At 43.4% G+C, this 26,984-nt stretch overlaps 1 protein-coding gene across 2 annotated transcripts in view; it reads left to right on the top strand.

Annotated features, from left to right (window-relative positions):
• Positions 1-24,693, top strand: part of Tshr (thyroid stimulating hormone receptor) — a 126,224-nt gene extending 101,531 nt beyond the window's left edge. For both annotated transcript variants that reach the window (XM_004649366.2, XM_045154535.1), the window contains 3 exons: positions 2,576-2,653; positions 20,077-20,265; positions 22,854-24,693. In XM_004649366.2, coding sequence (XP_004649423.2) covers positions 2,576-2,653; positions 20,077-20,265; positions 22,854-24,267 — 1,681 coding nt within the window. In that variant the 3' untranslated portion in view covers positions 24,268-24,693. The remainder of the gene's footprint in view (positions 1-2,575; positions 2,654-20,076; positions 20,266-22,853) is intronic.
• Positions 24,694-26,984: the final 2,291 nt, after the last annotated feature.

Here is a 26,984-nt window from a genome sequence, read left to right as displayed (position 1 = left end):
GAACCGAGCCTCGAACTGGGGTCCTTAGGCTTCACAGGCAAGCGCTTAACCGCTAAGCCATCTCTCCAGCCCCCAAATAAAAATATTTTTAAGACAGAAATTTTATCCTGACTAGAGGGGTACAATGTGCAAGTTAGCAAATAAACCAGGTAATTACATATTTTTTAATTTTATTCAATTTTTTTATTTATTCATTTGAGAGAGACAGAGAGAAAGAAAGAGGCAGAAAGAGAGAGAGAATGGGTGCGCCAGGGCCTCCAGCCACTGCAAACAAACTCCATGCGCCCCCTTGTGTATCTGGCTAATGTGGGTCCTGGGTGAGCCTCGAACCGGGGTCCTCAGGCTTCACAGGCAAGCGCTTAACCCCTAAGCCATCTCTCCAGCCCTAGTTACATATTTTGATAATGCCATGAAGACAATGAGGAGTGTAAAGGAGGGATTGGAACAATTTTAGATAAAGTAGTTCTCAACATTTATATTTTTAAAAATTAAAAACTCATAACTGAATCTAAATTTGCAAAGACTCTTTGCCTAGAGTCCTAGTCCTTACATGTCATTTGTTTAATTCCTCATCATGCTCAGAAGGGGTGGCTGATAAAACTCTTCCACATTGTTGTTTGATACCAGTGGTCTGAGACTGCTCCAGTAGAGATACACCTGGATCCAGTTAACTAGCGGGACTGCTCTCTGGGAGGGCCCTGGAGGAAGAGGTCTGACTGAAAGTCCTCATGTAGCACTAAAGTTATTAACCTTACGATTGTTCTATCAGGAAGAACAAATCCTATTGCTAAGGTAATGAGAGCATTATCTACATCTAAGCAGACGCCCTGAAGAGTCTCTGTTCATCTTCCATCAATCCTCTGGTCATTCACTAGTGTTTAAATTGGCTACAGTATGCTGCTGGGTTGTTTAAAATGCATAAATTGGGATCATTTATAACAAAAATACATGCACTTTATTTCATTTTAGATAATCCTGTTCTCTAAAAAAGCTACGGGTGGAAAAAGACAGCCAATTTTAAAATCCTTGGACACTTATGCATGTGGAGAAAATTTTGTTTCAAAACCACTCGGTGACTTAAATTGCCTCAAATACATTATACACTCAGCACCCACTGTTTTCACAATGGGAAGATCAACATGCCCATCAAACCCCTCAGAGAAGGGACCTGCTGTTGTTTAGTTAAATACCACCCTACTACCAAAACTAGGGCTGTCATATAAAATGTACTCCATTTAATTAACTTTGAATACCAAATAAGCAACAGATAATGCTTTCATAGATGAATGTTTTGAAATTGCACAGGTGATACTAGTAGTAAGAAATATTCATTATTTACCTGAAATTCAAATTAAATTGGCATTGTATAGTTTTATTGATAAAAATCTGGCGACCCTATTCAAAGAAAAGACCTGCGTCCTTGCCAGTCCCACCACCACCCGCCACCTCGCCACCACCATCCACTCCTGATTTACACTCTGTCTCCACACCCAGGGCTGCGGAGATGGCTTCATGGGAAAACGCTTGCCACACAAGCATGGGGACCTCAAGTTCCAGTCCCCTTCATCCATGTAAAGCTGGATGCTATAGCGTTCCTGTCTGTAATCTCGGTGCACCTAAGGGTGAGAAAGGAATGGAGACAGGCAAGTCACATAGAAGTTGGTAGGCCAGCTAGCCTGGCAAAGAGTGACAAAAACAGAGAGACCCTGTCCCAAATATTCAGAAGGTAAGGACTCACTCCCAGAGTTGTCCTCTGATCTCCACATAACCAGCATGGCATGCACGCGTGCGCACGTGCGCGCACGCGCACACACACACACACACACACACACAGAAATAGTGGTCACTATTGAGAAGCAAAAGTCAAATCATCTGGTATTAAAGAGAATCAAAAATACCCTTTACAGGGCTGGAGGGATTGCTTAGCAGTTAAGGTGTTTGCCTGAAAAGCCAAAAGACCCAGGTTTGATCCCCCAAGACCCACATTAGCCAGATGTACAAGAGGGGGCACAAGCATCTGGAGTTCATTTGCAGTGGCTGGAGGCCCTGGTGTGCCCATTCTCTCCCTCTCTCTCTCTCTCTCTCTCTGTGTGTGTGTTTCTCTCTCCCTCCCTCTTTCTCTGTCAAATAAATAAATAAAAACAAAATATTTAAAACAAATTTTAAAATACCCTTTACAGGAAAAGAAGGAAATTTGGACAAGTGCTGAAATGTAGATATGCGAACTTGACATAATTCATTTTCAAAGGCTCCTGTCATAATCAGACCTTAAACCAGAACAGTGTAAAATGTCTTCTAAATTAAAAGCAGGGCATGGTGGTGCACGCCTTTAATCCCAGCACTCGGGGGGCTGAGGTATGAGGATTGCTGTGAGTTCAAGGCCACCCTGAGAATACAGAGTGAATTCCAGGTCTACCTGAGTTAGACCCTACTTGAAAAACCAAAAAAGTAAATAAATAAAAATTTTTAAAAAAATAAAAGCTGCAGCACTTTTGATCACATTTTATTTTAGTATCATTCTAATTTGGTATGACTGCTTAAATTGGCCTAATCCATTTCCTCTCTCCCCCTCCAGTTACCTGAATAAGAATAAACACCTGACAGCGATTGACAAAGATGCCTTTGGAGGAGTAGTCAGTGGACCAACTTTACTGTGAGTAGGACAAGCAAAAAATTCTTTATTTCTTTTTACATTTTTGGAATGAAAGAGAGTTGAAAAGGTGAAACTGAAATTAAAGGGTTGTAAATGACATTGCCTGAGAAAAGGACGTCAGACATCTGCTAGTATTTGGTGTCCAGCTACCAGCTCGACCGGCTGCCTCTTGAACGAATTCACTGTTCCTTGAGACTCTGGAGACCTCAAGCCCCAGTGTGCCATTGGATGCCCAGTACAAAGGCTTACAGGAGTCTGTCTTTGTAGAGAAAATGTATGCGTACACACACCAGATGATGCTAAGGAGAAACAGAAAGTATGGCTTGCTTCATATCTGAAAGACCTTATAACCACCATGGGAGACAGGCTATAAGCAGATTGTTTTTATTTATATTTTTATTTATTTTCAAGCACAGAGAGAGATACACACAGAGAGATAATGGGCTCACTAGGGTCTCTAGCCACTCCACATGAACTCCAGATGCATGTGCCACTTTGTGCGTCCAGCTTTACATGGGCACTGGGGAACTGAACCTGGGTCGTTAGGCTTTACAGGCAAACACCTTAACTGCTGAGCCATCTCGCCAGCCAGATTTTTTTCAATAGATGAAAAAGCATCCCTTTTTCTTTCGTTTCCTCTGATTTACACCTCAGCATGCTCAGTGCTCATGTCTGCCACTTCCGTTCCCTTCTAGCTTCTTCGTGAGTGTGTCTTCTCCAACTGCTTGCTTTTGTCCTAGTTTAAGATCTCCTAATTGAACATCTAATGTAGTCCTTGTAGATGTGGAACACAGGACCATAAACATACACTAGGCCGGACACCTGGGTTCAGTTCCCTAGTGCCCATGTGAAGCCACATGCACAAGGTGGAGCATGTGTCTAAAGTTCATTTGCAGTGGCAGGAGGCCCTGGTATGCCTGTATGCACTTTCTTTCTCTCTTTCCTCTCTCTCTCTCACTCTGTCTCTACCTATTTTCCTCTGCCTCCATCGTAAATAAATAAAAAGTAAAAGTACTTTTAAAAAATAATATTTGAGCCAGGCGTGGTGGCACACGCCTTTAATCCCAGCACTCAGGAGGCAGAGGTAGGAGGATTACCATGAGTTCAAGGCCACCCTGAGATGACAGCGTTAATTCCAGGTCAGCCTGGACCAGAGTGAGACCCTACCTCGAAAAACCAAAAAAAAAATATATATATATATATATATATATATTTGGGGGGCTGGATAGATGGCTCAGCAGCTAAGGCATTTGCCTGCAAAGCCTAAGAACTGGGGTTCAATTCTCTAGTACCCACATAAGCCAGATGAACTAGGTGGCACATGCATCTGGAGTTCATTTGCAGTGGCTAGAAACCCCGGGATGCCCATTCTCTCTCTCCCTCCCTCTCTCTGTCTGCCTCCTTCTGTCTCAAATAAATAAATAAATAAAAAGTTTTTTTTAAAAAATACTGTAGGCAATCTATAGGAAGAGAAGGAAACTATGTTTCAAAACCTAAAAATGGGGGCTGGAGAGATAGCTCAGCAGATAAGTTACTTGGCTGGAAAGCCTAAGGACCTGAGTTCAGTTCCCAAGTATCCATTTAAAGCCAGGTTCACAAAGTGACACACATGTCTGGAGTTCATTTGTAGTCACTTGAGGCCCCAGCATGCCCAATCTCTCTATCTGCCTCTTTCTCAAATAAACGAAATATTTTTAAAAAATAAGGATGATGGGCTGGAGAGATGGCTTAGCAGTTAAGCACTTGCCTGTGAAGCCTAAGGACCCCGGTTCGAGGCTCGATTCCCCAGAACCACGTTAGCCAGATGCACAAGGGGGCACACGCGTCTGGAGTTCATTTGCAGTGGCTGGAGGCCCTGACACGCCCATTCTCCCTCTCTCCCTCTATCTGCCTCTTTCTCTCTCTCTCTGTTGCTCTCAAATAAATAAAAAATTTAAAAATATATTAAAAAATAAAAAATAAGGATGGGTAGCACAGTGTGGTGGCACATGCCTTTAATCCCAGCACTCACAGGCAAAGGTAGGAGTATCACTATGAGTTCAAGGCCAGCCTAGGACTACACAGTGAGTTCTAGGTTAGCCTGGGCTACAGTGAAACCCTACCTCAAAAAAAGGGGATGGGGCTGGAGAGATGGCTTAGTAGTTGAGGAGCTTGCCTGCAAAGCCTAAGGATTCAGATTTGATTCCCCAGTACCCACATAAGCCAAATGTACAAGGTGGTGCATGTGTCTGGAGTTTGTTTGCAGTGGCTAGAGGCCTGGCACACCAATTTCTCTCTCTCCTTCTACCTCTTTTTCTCTGTGCCTCTCTCTCAATTAAATAAATATTTAAGACTCAAAAAATGAACAAGGATAGGCCTTGAGATGTGGCTCAGTTGGTAGAGTGCTTGCCTAGCACGCAGGAAGCTCTGGGTTCTGTCCGCCAGCACTGCATAAAGCAGGTGTGGCTTTGCATGCCTATAACTGGAGGACCAGCTCTTGGGAGGTGGAGACAGGAGGAGTTCATCATTGGCTACATAGGGAGCTCTAGACCAGCCGAGCTAGGAGACCTGGTGAAACTTTCATTGCTGAGCAAAAACAACAGAACAGCTGCAGAAGCAGCTGATGGGAGGAAAGGGCTTATCTGCGGCTTACAGTTTCAAGAGGAAATTTCGTCATGGCAGGAAACAGGGCAAAGCAGAGGCTGGGCATGACATCTTGCACATTAGCTACCCGTAGCAGCCAGAGTGCGCTGGCCCTGGCAGGGGGATGCAACACTCCAAAGCCCACCCAGCAACACACCTCCTCCACCAAGTCCCCACCTCCCAAATTGCCACCAGCTGGACACTGAGCGTGAGGCTCAATCACTAACACATGATGCTATGGGGGACGCTTTATATTCAAACTACCACACCTTGTTTAAAAAGAGAGAGAGAGAGAGAGAAGAAATTAAATTTTATTATCATGTGTACAGGTGACTGCCAGCCTCAGGTGTCAAGAAGAGGGAGGTTGGTTTACAGTCCTGAGCAGCTGACACCTTCACAGCTTTGCCACCAATAAATTTATTTGACCAATTAAATGTAGCCAGATAAGTAAGTTTGTGATCCCAGTCTCTTAAAAATGACTGTGCTATGCGGGGATTGACTGCTAACTCGTGGTTAAGTATAGATGTTTTTATAAAAGTGCAGAGATGGCTGGCTTGAGAGGCGCGTTATAGAACTTGGAAGTGCATAGGAAGACTTAGCAGGAGCTCCCTTCCAACCAAGCTATGCAAATAAAAAGACACAAAGGGGCAGATAGCTCCTGAAGAAACCAAGTTACATGAGGAAGACAAAGAATTCTTTTGTAAAATACTTATATCTATCTATCTATCTATCTATCTATGTATATATGTATATGTATATATATAAATATATATATATATAATATATATATATTTAAGAGAGAGAGAAAGGATGCACCAGGTCCTGAAGACACTGTAAAAGAACTTCAGACACATGCGCCCCCTTGTGCATCTGGTTTATGTGGGTCCTGTGGAATCAAACCTGGCTCCTTTGGCTTTGCAAGCAAATGCCTTAACTGCTAAGCCATCTCTCAGCCTGACAGTGAATTCTTGATCTGCTGAATTATAATAACCACATTCTTTAAATTTTATTTATTAATTTATTTGCAGGCAACTGCATCTTTTAATATAGTTTTGATCAAATGTGTCCTGAAACTACTACAGAGAGTGGAAGGGTGTGTTGGAGAGAAATGTGAGTGGATAAAGTGCTGGAAAAGAGTTAAGTCCCCATATTCCACAGCAGAAAATCAGTGCCTGGAATCTAAAATGAAGAAATGCAAAGGCAGTAACAATTATGGAAGGAAACACGAGACATGGAGAGTGATTATTCTGAGGCATTAGAAACAAGATTGCATAGAGGAGCCAGACAGAAGGCTGATCTTCATGTCATCAAGCTTCCAGTGTAATTTGCCTTTGTTGGCTCGTGTATGTACATGTGACTTGCATGAGCATGTAATATGTGTGAGCACACATGTATGCACATGTGTGTAGTGGCCAGAGGTCAAGGTCTATACCAAAGAAATAGTCTCTAACTGAACGTAGAGGTCACCAATTTGGCTAAATTGGTTAGGCAGCAAACCCTAAGTATCCTGTCTCCACCTTCCCAGCACTGGGATTACAGGAACATGCCACCATGCCCAGCTTTTAAGTGGGTGTAGAGATTCAAACTCAGGTCCTCACTTCACCCACTGACCCATGTCACCAGCCCTACAATTTACTTTTGGCCAAGTGAGATAGCTCATATCTTTAATACCAGTACTTAGGAAGCAGAGATAGGAGCATTGCCATGAGTTTGAAACTAGCCTAGGCCACAGAGCTCCAAGTCAACCTAGGATAGAGTAAGACCCTACTTAAAAAAAAAAAAAAAAAAGGACCATGCATTATAATCATCAAATCTTAAATTTAAAAACAAGATGTAGGAAGAGAAGTCAGTGGACTTATCAACACTCAAAAGATCATTAGGACAAAAAGAGGGAGAGAGAAAGAAATGGACAGAATCCTGTATCATTCCTCAAATTCCAAGCATGATTGTCTTAAAATGCATTATTAACTAACCAGGCATGGCCTGGAAGGTTCCTTTAAATTTTGTCTTATACTTGTGTCCAAATATTCATTATTTTATTTCCCACAACTGGACTTGAAGATCCCACAGAAATGGCCTTGTCCCATGTTCTTGAAATCCCTCCTCCAAAGAAAATAATAGATACTCAATAAATATTTAATGCATTATAACCTTCAACAAAAATAAGCAAACTTGTACACATAGCATATCATTTTTTTACAAGGTCGTTGCTCAAAAAAGAATCTAATTTATAACAGGTACAACATCTACGATGAGATCTAGTCTGTATTTGCACAGTTTTTTTCTAAGAAAGCTTTTTAATTTAGCGGGGGAATTTAATAATGTTTTTTATTGATTGATTTTTTAATCAAAACATGCAATCTCACTTCCATTTTTATACTTTCTATTTTTATTATCTTGTTTTCTTTTCACTTTATTTTGAAAGAGAAGCTCTTTGTGTTTATGATGGCAAAGAAAAGAACATACTGAAATACAATGCTTTCCAAAATAACCAGTATTCTTCAAATTCTAAATTACGTAACTTGCTTTAATAGAATTTAACATGCTGATGAAAATGACTATAATACAACAGTCCCATTTACTATGATAAGTACCTCTTAAGAAGAGGGGATCTTTGTGTTTTTTGCCTTGAGCTTGTATTTCATGTATCAACAAAAATAAACTCCCAAAATAACCATTTGTTGCTGTTGGCCATTTTCAAATTAGTCATTTGAAAATCCAGAGGCACCACATTGCCAACTTTCTTGGAGTAGATAAAATAGGCCTTTATTTTCTTTGGCTCTTTATGGCCATCACAAGACCGGACGACTGGACGTCTGAGCGGTGGTGGCAGCGTTCTTCCCCGCGTGCCTCACGGGGGCACAGGGACTGGCAGCATAGTTTTCTAGGTAGATGCTCGGGAAAAACATCCTCTCTTTGAAGGTATAATTCATACATAATAACAAAAAAGTTTTTACTTATGCTGTTTAAGTATATTGCTTAATCCTGAGAACATTGTTATTACCTGGGGATTTCCCACTCTCCAATAAACAACTACATATACTTTGAATTTTCAGGCATAAAATTCTAGGAACAGAATTTTCAGGTCTCAGGGCAAATATACATTAAGTTTCAGAGGAAATACTGCTAAAATGCTCTTTTCAGAATAGTTGTCCCATCTTCTTCCCCTGCCAATAAAATATGAGTGCTTCATCTTAGCCAATCCTCCTTTTCCATTCTCAATTTGTGTGGTGCGGGATGTGTGTGTATGTGTGTGTGTGTGGTGTGTGTGTGATGTGGTGTGTGTGTGATGTGGTGTGTGTGTGGTATGGTGTGTGTGTGTGTGTGTGTTTGATGTGTGTGTGGTATGTGTGTGTGGTGTGTGTGGTATGTGGTGTGTGTGTGGTATGGTGTGTGTGTGTGTGTGTGTGTTTGATGTGTGTGTGTGGTATGTGTGTGTGGTGTGTGTGGTATGTGGTGTGTGTGTGGTGTGGTGTGTGTGTGTGATGTGTGTGTGTGGTGTGGTGTGATGTGGTGTGGTGTGTGTATGTGCGTATGTGAGTGTGGTGAGAGACTGAAATCAGAGCCTTGCATATGTTAAGTGTTCTACCCCTGAACTATATCCCCAGCCCTTGGATTTCTGAGACAGGGGCTATGTAGCTCAAACTGACCTTGAACTTTTATTATTGTGCTCCTGTATAACATCGGGGCCTAAATGAAATCAGTCCTCGTTCTAACCACCAACCCTCCGCCATCTGTAGTTCATCTTCTCTTTCCTTTCTAAGGAGAGTTGGCTAATCTAAAACCAGGGCAAGAGACTCATTTAATAACTTTTGCCACCATAATGATAGGACATGCTTTCTTCTTTTAAATAGGTTAAGACCAAACTCAGGAGAAATGTAAGTAACTGTAGCATAAGTTTAATTTAAGAAGATGCATAAGAGATTTTGAAAATCACGATACCATTTCTAGTTAGGGTGACTAGCAAAGGCCTATCGAAGGATGTGCCATGTGAGATGGGTTTCAGGCAAGGGTGGAATTTAAAACAGAGTTACGTGAGGAAGAGCAAAGAGAAGTCTGCAAGAAGTCTGCCCAGGGAAAGGAGCACAACTTGGGCCAAACCAGAGTGTTTGAAAGATTGTGGAAATTGCCGGGCGTGGTGGCGCACGCCTTTAATCCCAGCACTCAGGAGGCAGAGGCAGGAGGATCGCTGCGAGTTCAAGGCCACTGGCAGAGGGAAGGCCCACGGTGGCCGTGTCGCTGCCCTGGCAGGACAGAGGGTCTTCTGAAAGTGACACTGAGGCCTTTCCTTTCAGTGATCACAATATTAAAACAATAAACCCCAAGATACTAAAATTTCTCTTGGGAACCTCATGCTAGGAAGAGAAAAAGGCTGAGCCCCTGACGCCTGCCAGGGAAGGGACCTGCCTATGGAAAAGGTTTGAGGGCCTCGCAGGAGAGACAGGAGTTGAGGCAGTGAGAAGAGCGGACCGCTTAGCTGAGCCTTCGCCTTAGCTGCCAAGTCAGCCCGCAGGTCGTGTCAGAACGTCGTGACGGGCCGGGGAGAGGGCTGCCCACGACCTCTTTGTTCTGCTTTCCAGTGTGGCCACGTTGAATGCGTCTCCTTTCTCTGCTTTTCAATATTATTTGTTTGCTTGTCTTACTGAAGACAGGCAGCCAAATGAGGGCTATTGTGGGCTGGGGGGCTGTTAGGGCTCAGGCTCCAACAATAGTTGATTTAGTATGGAACCTTTGACAGAGCGTGGCTGTTCTCAGCTCACCCACATGCCCTCTTTCCTTTGCTTCTGCCCAGCCTCAGCCCTAGCTGCACTAATCCTGGGTACTTTGTCCCAGCTACTCTGTGTCTCCCGGATACTTAGAAGGGATCAGACCTTCCGCACGCAGGAAGGGACCCATGCCCTGAAAACTGATCCGCTTGGCACTCTTGTCTTCCTGTCTGGGCTGCTGAAAAGAGCTATGGGAGCACCTATCTAGAGACCTCCTGGGCATACAGTGGGGTGGAGGGGCGGTTAACTATAAGCTGCCTTGCTCACTGACTATGAAATGATTTGAAAACCCAAGATCTAGCGGAGAGCCTAGCTTGAGAGTCAACTTGCCCAGGAAACGACCCAAGTACATCAACCTTCTAAGTCACACCCACACCTCCAGAGCCCAGCAAAGACCCTGCAAGAGGATCAGAGTAGAATTTGAAGAAAAAAGTAAACAGTTGAGCTGGGGAGATGACTCTGGTTAAATGTGCTTGTTCCCCAAGCCCAATGACCAGACTTCAGATCCCCAGACCCCACAGAGAGCTGGAAACAAAGTGGATCGTGCATCTGTGATCCTAAGAAGCCTACAGCAATGGGTGGTGCAGTGAGAATTCTGAAGCTTGCAGGCCAGCTGCTCTGACCTTCCCAGGGGCAAACAATAACAGCTGGAGAGACCCTGTCTCAAACAAAGCGGGAGGAGACAGCTAGCCTCCCGACCTCCACAACTTCCATGGCGCGCTCTCCCTCCCTCTCTCTCTCTCTCTCTCTCTCTCTCTTACACAAAACACACACACATACACACAATTTTTTTTTAATTATATGGTTATCTTCCTAGCATTGTGTGCAGTTGGATGTCTGTATAAGACCAAAGGATGAGTGACTTTGACCCTAGATTTGTTTTTTGCCAGAGTACAGTTTATTTTATAACAATAGAGATCCCCCATTTATGTGCAGGGAGAACCTGAACAAGTTCAAAGTGTGATACTGCACACAGCCACCATCATGGACAGCCTCTCTAGAGTTAATTGATCAAAAGTACCCCAGGGGAAGGCAGCTCCTGATAAAGCTGCCGGAGGAGCGTGGCACACCTGTTCCTCTCCTGTGTCTTCCCCGGCATGGTACAGTCTGGAGTGAAAATAAACAATGTCTCCGATTGGTTCCTTGCAGTCAACTTGTGCAGAATTGTTCTTGGCTCCATGGAGGTTCTCAGTGGTGGCTTCCAGAGCTGCTGCTTTCTTCGGTGGCTCATATGAACCTGCTAAAGTCACTTGACACCAGACTACTGAGAACCTGGCCGGGCCTTTGTCCAGGATGGCCCCATCAACCAGAATGGGCCCAGTTGCTGTGTGGAGAAGTGTTAAGGCCAGTTCAAGGATTCCAAGGGTGAGCCGGGCATAAGCTAAATTGAGCACAGTTTCAGAAGTCACGTAGTGTAAGCAATGCGCCTTAGAGAGAGCCAGAGCCTGCAGGAGCACAGGCATTGTGATGGTGGGGAGGAAGATCTCCACCATAGCTCTGCCACTGACAGGACACTGATCACCAGTCTGTGTTCTGTAATTTCTGACAATGCATCAACAATTTCTGTAAATGTGTGTGTGCCTCCGTCATTTTATTCCTAGGAATCCTCAGAATAAAGGAGTCATGTCTGGGCTCGCCCACAAATCCTGATTCATTAAATAGTAGTACCTCTTACTACCATAATGACTGGCATGAAGAATGATTAATTAATTAACTAATAGAGGTGGGTTTTTGAGGTAAAGTCTTATTCTAGCCCAGACTGACTTGGAACTCATTCTGTAGCCCAGACTGACCTTGAAATCACAAGGATACTCCTACCTCAGCCTTGTGAATGCTAAAGGCATGTGACACCACGCCCAGCTGAAAAACAAATTAACTCACAGCAATCTGCAGTGACAGGGTTACCTTTTATAACGATTGAGGAGTCATTTGCAGAGGGCTAACCTGCTCATAGCAAAGAGACAACAGAATTGAGTGAAGATCCTGAGTCGTGCAAATGTGTTTCCTTAATCATCTAAATGTGCAACCACTATCATCCTCCAAAGATTTTTTTTTTTACTTTAAACCAAGGAAAAGTTTGGCAAAATACTGGGCATCTCCACCTACAGCTGACTTCAAATGATCATGCAAGTTATATCTGGGGATCTTTCTGAAAAAACATGTTAAAGTAAATATGCCAGACCAAAAAGTTGCTAGGAATACTTTATATCTCTAAGAGAATAATTTAAAAATCCAGAATATTTTTGTGATGTGGTTTTTCTACAGTTAATTGTTTGATTAAGAAATTTTTACCATGATCAAAAATAATGGCTGGGCGTGGTGGCGCACGCCTTTAATCCCAGCACTTGGGAGGCAGAGGTATGAAGGATCGCTATGAGTTCAAGGACATCCTGAGACTACATCGTGAATTCCAGGTCAGCCTTGGCTAGACTGAGACCCTACCTCAAAAAAAGAAAAAGATGAAGCAAAGAATTTTTGCCTGTGAACCCCTGAAAAATAGTAAAAAGTCCAAATCATGTAAATTCTTAGCTACTGTCTTCACTCACTAGCACTTGTTACATAGCATCCTCCTTAAAGATGACTCTAAAGACAGATTTTATATATATACATATATATATATATACATATATATATATATGAAGGTTATCAGTAAAAACATTTCTAAATAGTAATAAAGAATGAAGAGAAAATGAAGAACAATATTTCCCTTCCTGCCTCTTCTTTGCATCTTTAGGTATAAATAAATCTACTTTTAGTTAGGCATGGTAACACATGCTTTAATCCCAGCACTCAGAAAGTAGGGGGATCACTGTGAGTTGGAGGCCAGCCTGAGACTACATAGTGAATTACAGGTCAGGCAGGGCTAGAGCAAGACCCTGCCTCAAAGAACCAACAAAGAAAGAAGAAATCTACCTTTTAGTGAGAGCCTATGAGGCTCTGGACCCTTTCAACCCCAGAAGATGTTGACCAGTCCATTCCCACTTCTCTCATAATTTTTGGTAATTTCACTATACTGATTGATTGTGCTATGGAAAAAAAGAGAGAGAGAATGGAGTCTGTACAGAGCTATTTAGTAAAGAGAATGGAGTCTGCACAGGATTATTTAGTAAAGAGAATGGAGTCTACAAGGCAGACGTGAGACATGGAACTAAAGCCAAAGGATTAACTGAAGGTCAACATCTGGAAACATTAGACCTCTGACACAGTCATGCTAAAATATCGGCATCCAAATAGCTCCCTCCTAAGCTTGAAATTTCAACTCTGTTTTCTAAAAAAGTTGGAAAACTCTAAAGCAAAAAAAAAAAAAAAAAAAGATACACATAACCTGACATTTTAGAGTCCAATAAGAGAATGGCCAACCTCCTTCACAATTGCTCTAAGCAGTCTGCCTGTGGAAAAGCTCAACCCTAACTATGAATGCGTAGCCAGGCAAAGAAGACTTGTAGCATGGAAGATCAAAACCAAGGCCAAAGAGAAAAATAATGAGCAAGTGAACCTGAAGGAATTAAAGACATTGCAGCGAACAAAGAACTTTTCACAAAGCAATTAGTGACCTAATAATCCTAAGGAGACATCTCCTTCCCCCACCCTCCACATACACACACACAGCTATCATAAGCAGCAGTTATCATAATAGCAGGTGTGTGGATAACACACTGTCAGCTGCTCTTCTGCCAACTCAAGACAAGGAAACTGAAATACACAAAGGCTAAAGGACTCCTAGTAAGTGGAAAATCTGGAGACCAGATAACTGGAATTTCAAACTCAGGCTCTTTTGTTTCTTTGCCTTTTCACTAAGAAAAGTAGTTAAACCTATGCCCATAAACTCCACAGAGGGTAACTTCTCATATTCTGTCACCAGAGGGACAGGGACTCAGAAGTGTACTCCTTGTATGTCTGTGCTTTTTTTTATTCTTATTTTTTAATGGGAGAAAGAGAGAAGAGGACTTAGACACTGCAATCAAACTCCAGACATTTGCACCACCTAGTGGGCATGTGCCATCTTGCACTTGCCTCCTCTTTGTGCATCTGGCTTTCATGGGATCTGGAGAGTTAAACATGGGTCTTTAGGCTCCACAAGCAAGCACCTTAACCACTAAGCCATCTCTCCAGTCCAGAAGTGTACTTTTGCATGTGATAAACTGTACTCAGAGATGTCTATTGAGTAAATTCCAGTCTAAGTATCAAAGATACTATAATAAACAAAGCAGAAAGAGTGCTAGCTCTCATCCAGCAAAAATTGAGGGGCTGGAGAGATGGCTCAGCAGATAAGGCACTTGCCTGCAAAGCCTAGCAACTAGGGTGTGATTCCCCAGTACCCATGTAAAGGCAGATACACAAAGTGGTACATGCATCTGGAGTTCCTTTGCAGTGGCTAGAGACCCTGTTATTCCCATACTCACTCTTCTCTCTCTCCACTCTCTCTCTCTCTCTTTCTTTCATCTATTTCTCTGCTTGCAAGTAAATAATTTTTAATTAAAAATTCAGGGCTGGTGAAATGGCTTAGTGGTTAAGGCATTTGCTGCAAAGCCTAAGGTCCCTGGTTCGATTCCCCAGGATCCACCTAAGCCAGATGCACAAGGGGGCACATGCATCTGGAGTTCCTTTGCAGTGACTAAAGGCCCTAGCAAACCCATTCTCTCTTTTCTCTATTTGCCTCTCTCTCTCTCTCTCTCTCTCAAATAAATTAATTAAATATTTTTTAAAAAATTAAAAATCCATTGCAGTGAAGTAATTCTACCAGGTAACTTAATAAAAGCAATAGGAGAACCTTTCCACAAAAGATGCAACCATCTCTGAGGAATGCTAGAGGTTCCTTTTCAACTTCCTAGGAATTCCAGGCAGGAGAAAGAAAAAACAAAAGGAGTAAGCTACCTGGGAACAATATAAGAAAATTGCCGAGAGTTGAACATTTCCTGGAGGTCTCCAGATTGAAGGGTCTCCAATCCCTGTGCCCATCACAGTGAATGGGAAAAGAACCTTATCATTAGAAATCATCACAAAGTCTTACACTACAGATAAAGAGAACATTATAAGAAGATCATCAAGCTGGAGATGTTACTGAGTTAAAGTTTATGTGAAAAATATGTAAGAACCTATGCAATTTCCAGCATGTGCACACATGGACACACACATGCATGCACACACACATACATTTCCTTTCAATTAGAACAATGACCAGCACACAGAGACCATGAAGGGCATCATACTTACCCAAAGCAACACTAGGTGTTAGAATACAGTAGAGTAAAGCTTCTAAAATTATGAAGAAAGGGCTGGAGAAATGGCTTAGTGGTTAAGGCACTTACCTATGAAGCCTAAGGACCCATGTTCTACTCTCCAGATCCCATGTAAGCCAGACACACAAAAGGTGAGGCAAGTGCAAGGTCACATGTGCGCACTAGATGGCGCAAGTGATTGCAATGGCTGAGGCCCTGGCATGCCAATTCTCTCTCTCTCTAATAAAAAATGTGGGTAGGTAGGGTGAGAGTTAAATGTGCTGAGGTTCTGAACTGAATACAAAGGAGGAAGGTGAGCCAAACACAAGCATTCATCACTCTGCTTCCTCACTGCTATTGGAATGTGACCAGATGCTTCATATTCCTCCTGCCACACCTTCCCTGCCACAGTGGACTCTATCCCCAGGACTGCGCGCTAAAATAAACCTTTCCTTCTTTAGGCTGTCTCTTGTTAGGTATTTGGTCATAACAATGAGAAAGTAACAGCACATCCTATTCTTAAGTGTTAAAATGAGATGATGAGACTTCTGAGCACTCATCCTGAAGTTTCTATGAAACTCTGGTGAAATATAGTTGAGACCTAAATTAAGGTAATGGCAATAAGCACCGCTGTGGAATACTGTCATCTAGACATGACATGGCCATCACACTCATGAACCCATGGCAGCTGGGGTTACTGGCCCAAGACCTACCCAGGATTGGGCCCATCAACATTCCATCATGGGTGAGGCCCCATCCCTCCCCGATGGGTTACTGGCAGTTAATGGTTGCTGGGAGAGAGGGAGTCATTTTCTTCCGTGGAGCAGCCCCTGGCAAGTTGCCACGCTCCCGTAAGTAATCTGCCACCCATGACAATGCAAGCAACCCAAACTAAATTTTCATCGAAGCTTCCACTGTGCAATGGATTGAATCCCTGGGCTCAGAGCCCACAGGTCCAGAGGTGACTGGGCGTGGGGCAGAGTGGGATTCTGTGAGTCACAGCCACAGTTCTCTTGCTGGGTTAAAAGTGTGCTGGTAGAAGCAGCTCAGCGTGCTGGAGTTATGCCAAGGTTGCCAGTTTGAGCAAGTGAGTTGTAGGAGTACCAGTTACCATGAGTGGGGTAACTGCAGAAGGAGGTTTGGGTGACTATAGATGATCACAAACCAAGTTCTAGACGCCGCGTTACACGGGCGGCACCTGAGGGGCTGAGTGTTCCAGTGGAGCTGTCAGATAAGCAGTTGCGTCGACAAGTTACAGCCTGGGCTGGTAACTAGGAAGATGGCATCGGGAGAGTGCTTGCTGCACAAGCATGAAGATAGGAATTTGGATCCCCAGCACCCATGCAAACGGCCAGCACATGCACATGCAGCTCTAGCACAGGGGAGGCAGAAAAGAGGATCCCCGGGACTTGCTAGCCATCCTCACTAAATCAGGGAGTCCCAGGTTCAATGAAAGACCCTGTCTTTAATAATTAATAATAATGTGGAAGTGATTGAAGCAGACACCTCACTGATGTCAACCTCTAGCTTCCACAAGTACATACATACACATGCACCCACATACATACAGACACACACTCACGCAGACACATGTGCACATGTGCTTACACACACACACACACACACACACACATGAGATCTAAACTAGAGTCATATTTGCTGGACCCTTTGCTTTTGGCTTGTGTTGAGATAACTCAAAGTTGGAGAGAGAGAGGAAGAATATTTATTGAGCATCAGTCCATTCCAAACTCTCATCATATCACAGGTATTTTCATCATAAAGTATATATGCATTCTCCAACAGCTATTTTTTTTTACACCTTCCCAAGCATACTTCCTGATCAGCCTGACTGGGACACAGCCAGAAGCTACCTGGGACACACTCAGTGCAGACATGCAGACCATCCCCAGCCTCAATTCCTGCTTCCCAGATTCCTATGAGTCCCCGGAGGGTTACTGCATCTGGGTCTGTGTTGAAAACCTCCAGAGGCCACACAGAAGCAGACAAGACCAGGCCCAAATTGCAGTGATGATTCCAGTCTTGGTTTGCTGAGTCTCTGATGCCACATGTCCTGGTTCTTTCTTTTTTTTTTTTTTTTTTTTTCTGAGGTAGGGGTTTCACTCTAGCTCAGGCTGACCTGGAATTCACTATGTAGTCTCAGGGTGGCCTCAAACTCAAGGTAATCCTCCTGTCTCTGCCTCATGAATGCTGGGATTAAATGTGTGCACCACCACGCCCAGCTTTTTTTTTTTTTAACTGACAATGTCCATAATTATAGACCATGGTAATTCCCCCCCTCCCCACTTTCCCCTTTGCAATCCCACTCTCCATCATACCCCTTCCTCCTCTCAATAAGTCTCTCTTTTATTTTGATACCATGATCTTTTCCTCCTATTATGATGGTCTTGTGTAGGTAGTGTCAGGCACTGCGAGACCATGGATATCCAGGCCATGTTATGTCTGGAGGAGCACATTGTAAGGATTGCTACCCTTCCATTGGCTCTTACATTCTTTCTGCCACCTCTTCTGCAATGGACCCTGAGCCTTGGAAGGTATGGTAGAGATGCTTCAGTGCTAAGCACACCTCTCTCACTTCTTCTCAGCACTATGATGCCTTCTGTGTTATCCCAAGGTCACCACCATCTGAAAAGAGAAGATTCTCTAACCAAAAGCAAGAGTAACATATGGGTATGAACATTAAGAGAAGTGCTTACCAGGCATTTTGGTGAGCATAGTATATACATTTAGCTAGACACCAGCAGATGTTACACCCCTAGGGTTCATAACTACTCTATTGTAGGTTTTCAGTAGCAGGCATGTATTCCCTCTGGTGGAGCAGTCCTCTAGTCCATTTAGAGAGCAATTGGTTTTCCCCATAACAGACATGCCACTATTGCAACTGTTGGCTCATTTGGCATGGCTGGCCAAAGTTAAGGCTTGCAGTGTCCACTGTTGTTTATCTACACTGGTGATTTCTCTCTCCCATGGAACTGCATGCAGCATAGCATTTTCCACCTTTCTGTCAGCTGGTCTACAGGGAGGTTTTCAATTCAGCTCCTGCAGGGTTTCTCACTGACCTTGCTGCCCAACTATGTGAAGTCTTCAGCAATAAGGTCTTATCATCTATTCCTGGTGGGAAGCCAGGAGCCTCAGCAATGGCCTGTAATGTTTTGGGGGTATCAGGGACCTCTCTGGCCAACTACTCACTGGAAGGTGTCCCATCCCTGGCACTAAAAATTTTCTAGTAACAATCTATGGCTTCTGAGTGTTCCACTGTCCAAAAATTGTGTTTCTATATGAATTACTCATACCCTCTTAGATTTAGATTAGCTTTCCCCCCACCCTTCCTTTACTCAGTCTCTTCCCCTGACCTCACTTAGGTCTTTCCACCCCCAGCAATCTGTTCTTCTACTTACATATATACAATACCATCCTCTTAAATCCCATACCCCTCCCTTTCTATTCCCTTTCTATCCCCTTTCTAGCTTACTGGCCTCTGCCACTGAGTTTTATTCCAAATAACCTAAAAGTCCAAACATTTATAGCTAGGATCCACATCTGAGAGAGAACATGCAATGTTTGGCTTTCTGAGCCTGGGTTCTTTTTCTAAATTTTAGCATCTATCTGCTTCATAAAAATGTTCTAGGAACTGAGGTGTGCCTCTGAGTCACCACAAAAGATTCTGAAATAATGCAGGTGGCTAGGGCTCATACAAGACAGTGGATTTATGATACTTACTATTGGGATGTTTTGCAGTACAATAAGTGGAATGGTTACCAAAGTGTTTTCTGGGGGACTACCTATGGAAAGATAAAGACATGGCTTGGAAAGATAAACTCTTTCAGATGAGCATACACACACTGTATCTAGAAGACAGCAGTGTAAGGAAAATGAGCTAAGAAGCACTCTTTTCTCCCCCTGGCATGAGAAAATCATGGGGTAGATGGCTTGACCTTGATGACACCGTGGCTAAGAGAGGCATCCAGAGGACAGCAAAGGCTGCAGAGCACTCACTTCACAGCAGTGCTCAAGGTTCGGACATCCCTTCACTCTCACCAGCTGGAAAGTTGCTTATATATGCTAATTTCTCAAGCATATTTGCTTAGTGTTAGAAATAACCTAGACATCATATCATAAAAAGTGCCTGAATATGAGGCAAGTTCAGAAACACCTAACTGGAAACTTTTAAATCAAAATTAGAGCAAACTAGAAAATATGACACCCTTCTCACACTGCAGCTCAGTAGCAGAAATAGGGATAGCACATAGGCTTTGTATTTCTTTTTTTTTAATATTTTATTTATTTAAGAGCAGGAAAGAGGCAGAGAGAGAGCACCAGGGCTCCCAGTCACTGCAAACGAACTCCAGATGCGACACCTTGTGCATCTGGCTTATGTGGGTACTAGGGAATTGAGCCTAGGTCCTTTGGCTTTGCAGGCAAGCACCTTAACCACTAAGCCATCTCTTCAGCCTTGTATTTCTTTGTAATTAAAAAAATAAAAACAGGGCTGGAAAGATGGCTCTTTTCTCTCTCTCTCCTTCTCTCACTTTCTCCAATAAGTAATTAAAATAAAAACATTTTTAAAGATATTTTTAAAAATAGCATTCCTTGTGTCCTTGGTTTAAAAGTCTATAGCCAACTCCACCCCTTCCAGTGGCTATGTGTGAAAAATGCAGATTCCATATTCAGTGGCAGGAAGCATCTTCTCAGCTGTGCATTAATCAGGTAGGTGTGTTTGACTGACTGACCAAGGATGGGGAGGCTTCAGCTGCTAGCTGCTCACTGCCTGTCCGTGTTGCTCTGTTCTGTGCATCAGAGATGTGTCTCACACCAGTGTCACTTCCCTGCCATCCAAGGGCCTGGAACACCTGAGGGAACTGATAGCAAAGAACACATGGTCTCTGAAGAAACTTCCACTTCCCTTGAGTTTCCTTCACCTCACACGAGCTGACCTTTCGTATCCGAGCCACTGCTGTGCCTTTAAGAATCAGAAGAAAATCCGAGGGTAAGTAGCAGTAAGTGAGTAGAGGCCCCGGTAGAAGTCGGATTCATTTCTGGGGTTGGAAAGTGTTGCCATGACCTTCTCATGGCTGGGACAAAACCTCCGACTAGAAGCAGCTGATAGGGTTTATTTCAGCCCACAGTCTCCAGAGGATGTTTCATCATGGCAGAGAACGCACAGCAGGTCTGAGCAGGAAACCTGGGCCACATCTCCACATTAGCAGGAAGGAAGTAATCTGAGTGAGGTAGCTCTCAACAATCAGTGAGCTGCACTAATGAACTCGAGGTCTACCCTCAAGGACACACCTCCTTCAGCAAACCTCCACCTCCCAAAGGCTCCACAATTCTCCCAATTTTCCACCAGCTGAGATCAAATGTTCAAAAACACATGGAACTAGAGAGGGAATAGTGTACATAAACCACCAAAGGAAGGATGTATGTGACTTGAAAACCAGGAGGAAAGTAGGAAGCATCGAGAAGAACAGAAACTCCATGGGGCCTGCTGACTATGGATGCAAAGTGATTGCAGATCAGAAAGACCTAAAGCCAGTGGAGTCAGTAACACTGGGGGAGGGGAAGCAATGAGAGAAGACAAGTCTTACTAGATCATGTCCAACTCTGTAGCAGTCACATGGATATGAGTCCACATAATCAAGAGCTTACAAACATCACATACATCAGGCCACCTGAGCAGTTTGGGCCTTTGAGAATGGAGATGATAATGATAATTCATAATGGGTTTTAAGATGATGAAATGAGAGGATGAATTAAAAAAACACTTGGGGGTTGGAGAACTGGCTTAGCAGTTAAGATGCACTTGCGTGCAAAGCCAAAGGACCCAGGTTCACTTCCCCCAGTACCCACATAAAGGCAGATACACAAAGTGCTGCATGCTTCTGGAGTTTGTTTGCAGTGGCACTATTTCCTGATATGCCCATTCATCCCTCCTCCCCAACCCCTGACATCTTTCAAATAAAATTTTTAATAATTTTTTTTAAAAACCACCTGGAATTAAATGGGCTGGAATGTTGTAGGCTCTCAACGATACATATCACTTCAATATCTAGCTATGTGATAAGCTGGCTGCAAAGGAAAAAGGGTCTTGTCTGTGCATGCTTTCTGTGATGCTTGTTTGTGCCTACACTTTTACCCAGCACATTTCCTCCTTAATGTCTCATACCATCTTGTGTTCTCCTAACTCCACCTTCATTTACCTCTTACTTCCTTCTCCTTCACTTTCTATTTTGTTTTTGTCAATCTGGGTCTCACTCTGGCCCAGGCTGACCTGGAACTCACTCTGTATTGCCAAGCTGGTGTCAAACTCACAGTGATCTTCCTACCACTGGGATTAAAGGTGTGTATCAAAAAACCTGGCCCTAAGGCTCCTTTGTTTTCTAAACAAGTATGCACTAGTTGATTTCCTACACTCTTATTTTCAGTCAGAGCAAAAGTCAGGACCTAGTTGTAGGAACAGAAGCAAACAGGAAAGGTAAACAGCTGTGCCAAGGAGACCATCAAGGGCATAATGACTACAGCAAGCTACAAACAAGTATGGCATAGAGATGGTGCCACCAGATGATATACTGATGCCTCGTGGCACCATGTAGGAAAAGACCAGGGACAGGCACATAGCTAGAGCGGACCTACAGGGCAGGTGTATGTCTGATGAGCTCAAGAAGAAAGTAAGCCATCTCTATGAGCATGCCTGTGCTATGACCATTCATTCATTTGTTCAGCAAGTTTCCATTGAGCTTCTCCTATATTCCTGACACTGTCCAATCCGCAGCAGAAAACAGGGACTTCTTGCATGTTACTTACAGCCTAGTGGATAAAATGAAAAATAAACAGGCAAACAAGACAAAAATATCCAATAGTGCTATGAAGGAATTAAGCATGGGTTTGAACATTTAAGGAGATCAAGAAAGACTCTTCTGACAGAGAGCATAGGTTGAAAATATTGAATAATGAATAGAGGCAGGAATGAAGCGAAGGGAACGTGGATTCTAGAGCTCTGAAAAGAAATAACGTGAACAACTAATGCATAGATGGCAGTGTTGGAGCCCCAGGTGCTGTTCTGAGAGCTGAGAGATGATTCTCATGGGTTCTTTAAACACCCACATCCCAGTTTACAAACAGAGAAGTTGAGTTTCCCAGGCTTGTCCAAGGTGAGGTAACTAGTCACGAATGGGGCAAGGTTCTAACCCAGGTCCTCATCTGTGCGTGAAGTGATTGAAGAGAAACAAGGTCAGCGTCTCTGGTCACAGAAGGAGAAGTGAGCTAATCAGTGAAGAAGGAGAGGCAGGCCTTAGAATTAGGCGCATCACACGCCTTTAATCCCAGCACTCAGGAGGCAGAGGCGGGAGGATCATCTTGAGTTTGAGGCCACCCTGAGACTACACAGTGAATTCCAGGTCAGTGTGGGCTAGAGTGAGACCCTACCTCAAAACAACAAAAAAAGAAAAGAAAAGAAAAGAAAAGAAAAAGAGTTAAGAATTAGGTGTATCTGAGTAAGCAATGTGCATATGTTTCCGAGTGTGAAGGCACCCGTTCGTAGACTTTAGGCACGTGTGACCCATTTCCTTTGCCTCGCAGAGTCCTGGAGTCCTTAATGTGTAACGAGAGCAGTATCCGGAGCCTACGCCGAAGAGAGTCTGTCAATGCCTTGAATGCCCCTGTCTATCAGGACTATGAAGATGATCTGGGAGGCAACAGTGTCAGCTACAAGCAAAGCTCCAAGTTCCAGGATGCCCCCGGTGGCTCTCACGATTATATCTTCTTTGAAGAACAAGAGGATGACATCGTCGGTTTCGGCCAGGAACTCAAAAATCCGCAGGAAGAGACGCTCCAGGCCTTTGACAGCCACTATGATTACACCGTGTGCGGAGATAATGAAGACATGGTGTGTACCCCGAAGCCAGACGAGTTCAACCCATGTGAGGACATCATGGGCTACAAGTTCCTGAGAATCGTGGTGTGGCTGGTCAGCCTGCTGGCTCTCCTGGGCAACACCTTTGTCCTGTTCATTCTCCTCACCAGTCACTACAAGCTGACGGTGCCCCGCTTTCTTATGTGCAACCTGGCCTTCGCGGATCTCTGCATGGGGATATACCTCCTGCTCATCGCCTCCGTAGACCTGTACACACACTCTGAGTACTACAACCATGCCATTGACTGGCAGACAGGCCCTGGGTGCAACACGGCCGGATTCTTCACCGTCTTTGCCAGCGAGTTGTCAGTGTACACACTGACCGTCGTCACCCTGGAGCGGTGGTACGCCATCACCTTCGCCATGCGCCTGGACCGCAAGCTTCGCCTCCGACATGCCTACACCGTCATGGCTGGAGGCTGGCTTTGCTGTTTCCTCCTTGCCCTGCTTCCTTTGATGGGAATAAGCAGCTATGCCAAGGTTAGCATCTGCCTCCCAATGGATACCGACACCCCTCTTGCTCTGGCCTACATTGTCTTTGTCCTTCTGCTCAATGTGGTTGCCTTCATCATTGTGTGCTCCTGTTACGTGAAGATCTACATCACTGTCCGAAATCCCCAGTATAACCCACGGGACAAAGACACCAAAATCGCCAAGCGGATGGCGGTGTTGATCTTCACTGACTTCATGTGCATGGCCCCAATCTCATTCTACGCCTTGTCGGCACTTATGAACAAGCCTCTCATCACTGTCAGCAACTCCAAAATCTTGCTGGTTCTCTTCTACCCCCTTAACTCCTGTGCCAACCCATTCCTCTACGCTATTTTCACCAAGGCCTTCCAGAGGGATGTGTTCACCCTACTCAGCAAGGTTGGCATCTGTAAACGCCAGGCTCAATCATACCAGGACCAGAGAGTCTGTCCAAACAACAGTACTGGTATTCAGATCCAAAAGGTGACCCGAGACACGAGGCAGCGTCTCCCCAACATGCAAGATGTCTATGAACTGCTTGAAAACTCCCACCTAACTCCAAATAAGCAGGGCCAAGCCTCAGAGGGGTATAAGCAAACAGCTCTGTAAGCTGACCCCACACTCTTCACGGTGGTAAGGGACTTACAAGGGGCTGTCTTCTTGAACAGACATTCCAGTTCCATGACACAGGAGCACATTGCTGACTTAACCCTCGTGCAGATGATGTTTCATGGGTCCAGAGTTCATCTCTAGAGAGCATTACCTGCAAGAAGGAAGAGAAGCTATCAGGATAGCTTAATCCCAGGTGACATGAAGATAATCTGCTCAGTAGAGGACCTGCTTGATGCTATGTTCAGAGATGACACTGTATACCACAATTCATAAATATCAGCTGGACCATTTCAACATCTGTCTTCACGCTTTTATATGGTATGCCATACTAAAGATTCAGCAAATGGTCAGTCTTATTCATTTAATTGGTGACTACAAAAAAAAAAAAAAATGGCCCCTTATTAGTCCAGTTCAACTCTGTGTCCCCTGATAAAAACAAAGAGTTTTAGTTCCTTAACATAGAAAAGCCCAACACAACTACATGTCATGCAAGTGCTCTTATACGACATGAAGCAGGGAAAAGTTTAGCTTCCAGTCATTATTTTCAGACTCTGAAATGCTTAATCATCTCTCTACCAGTATCTACCTGACATGACCCAGCTGTCATGTGCTGCCTAGAGAAACTGGTCTCACCTTATGTGGCCTAACACAGAATGTATCTTCCTGGGTAGCCTCATAGCATAAAAGTTGTGAGCTCTAGAAAGTACTTCTTAGCAACAAATGGGGAATTAAGGACAAAACACAGTTAGTCACCTATTGACCTACATAACTGGACACTAGTTAGCTGGAGGACTTGAAGCAAATCACCAGTGGACTTCTGAAATCAGCAGAAATGAAGGAACTCAATGTTCTTTTTTCATTTAAAAAAAATGTGTGTGTATATATATCCCTCAAAGATATTTATTTTTCATGACAAAGAGAAAGAAAGTACCAAGTAAGTAGGATTTGGTTTCCTGTCTTGTCAGATTGCTATCTTCTGCTTTTAGAGCCGAGCATATGTTCCAGGAATTTTCTTGATGTCATTTTTGGTCATAAAGTCTGAACCAAAAAAATTCCACTGAGGGGCTGGAGAGATGGCTTAGTGGTTAAGCGCTTGCCTGTGAAGCCTAAGGACCCCCAGTTCAAGGCATACTTCCCCAGGACCCACGTTAGCCAGATGCACAAGGTGGCACATGCGTCTGGAGTTCGTTTGCAGTAGCTGGAGGCCCTGGTGAACCCATTCTCTCTCTCTGCCTCTTTCTCTCTCTGTCTGTTGCTCTCAAATCAATAAAAATAAACAAATTTTTTTTAAAGTTCCATTGAGTAGCTACGTTGGGTCAGATCCAAAGCATTCATCTAATGATTAGATTCATAGTCCTATCAAGCCAAAAACGTAGGCTTTTTATGAGAGGAATGATACTAGGATGGTCACATAAAGTGTGGGTTATGCAGAGTACTACTTCACTATGCACAACCGCTTCAAAACATGTCACTGATCTTCAAGGGTTTATTTCTTAGCCGCCAGCAGCTCATAGTACCACACCAAAAGTTGTCAAGAGAGATTTCTTGGCATCTGGCAGTGCCAGCCTTTTTAACCCTGTCAGTTTCTGCACATAAAACCTTTATTCCCTGACAGGACTTTCTTGCTAAAGAGTCAAGAGCGGTAGCTACAGGTGTCGTCTCCAGGTTACCTGTCCTGATAGCTCCTCACAAAGAGGGGCTACAAAGGGGTGCCAGGCAGAAATGGCATTTGCTTCTCAGCGCACATGAGCCATATCAGGAAGTCAAAGCCTATTGTCATGTTAAGTCTGTGGGGCAGGGTCATGAGACACAGTCCCACCTGACTCATCTGGTATCTCTCCACAGTCACAAACCTTGGTGTTCCCAACAGTTTATTTATAAATAATGAAACTAAACAAATGTGTTACCTTTCGGTGTGTGTTTCTCTCTGTAATATTTTGATCATGTGTTTTATCTTGAGTAGATGATCTAATTAATGTTATGGAAACACAGTATTAGAAAATTGACTTCAACAAAATTGTTATTAAAAGTTACATTCTCATTACAATACATAAAATATATTTTGTTCCTGTACTGAGTCCAATAGTGTTCTTTTGTAATTAATTTATGTGTTTCTTTTGAGGTCAACATGACTATATATGTGTAAAAACTAAAGAGGAGAAAATACACTGAACACAGTTGTTAAGGAATATTGAATAGTAACTCCTGAGAAAGTAAGTTATGATTCATTAAGAGACATTTATGGCTGAGAGGAAAAAATCTATCTATCAAACAAATGATTAGGATACTGAAATTTAAATAATGTTCTAATGAAGATAATAAATCTATAAATCCTATTCAGAGTTCACTTTAACTGATGTCTTTTAATTATCTGAAGATTGATCCACATTAATGGAGATAAACACCCAGAAGATAGTTCAATCGCTTTCATAAAATTCATGTACTAATAGTTCATTAATGTCACTCAAAGGAACGCCTCTCAAAACACCCCCAAATTTATTGACTCTTTTTTTTATTTGTGTGTGAAGGCATACTAGGCTCTCTTGCCACTGCAAGCAAGTGTTCACCCAGCTTTACATGGATACGTGAGTGGCTGGGGAATTGAACCTGAGCTGGCAAAGCCTCACATCTATAATAGTACTTGGAAATATCAGAATATGCTGGGCATGGTGGTATATGTCTTTAATCCCAGCTCTCAAGACCACCCTGAGACT

The sequence above is a fragment of the Jaculus jaculus genome, chromosome 7 (genome assembly GCF_020740685.1).
Source record: "Jaculus jaculus isolate mJacJac1 chromosome 7, mJacJac1.mat.Y.cur, whole genome shotgun sequence".
NCBI classification, from domain to species: Eukaryota; Metazoa; Chordata; class Mammalia; order Rodentia; family Dipodidae; genus Jaculus; species Jaculus jaculus.
The sequence above is the reverse complement of the archived record's forward strand: the minus strand, read 5'-3'. Positions and strand labels throughout refer to the sequence as shown.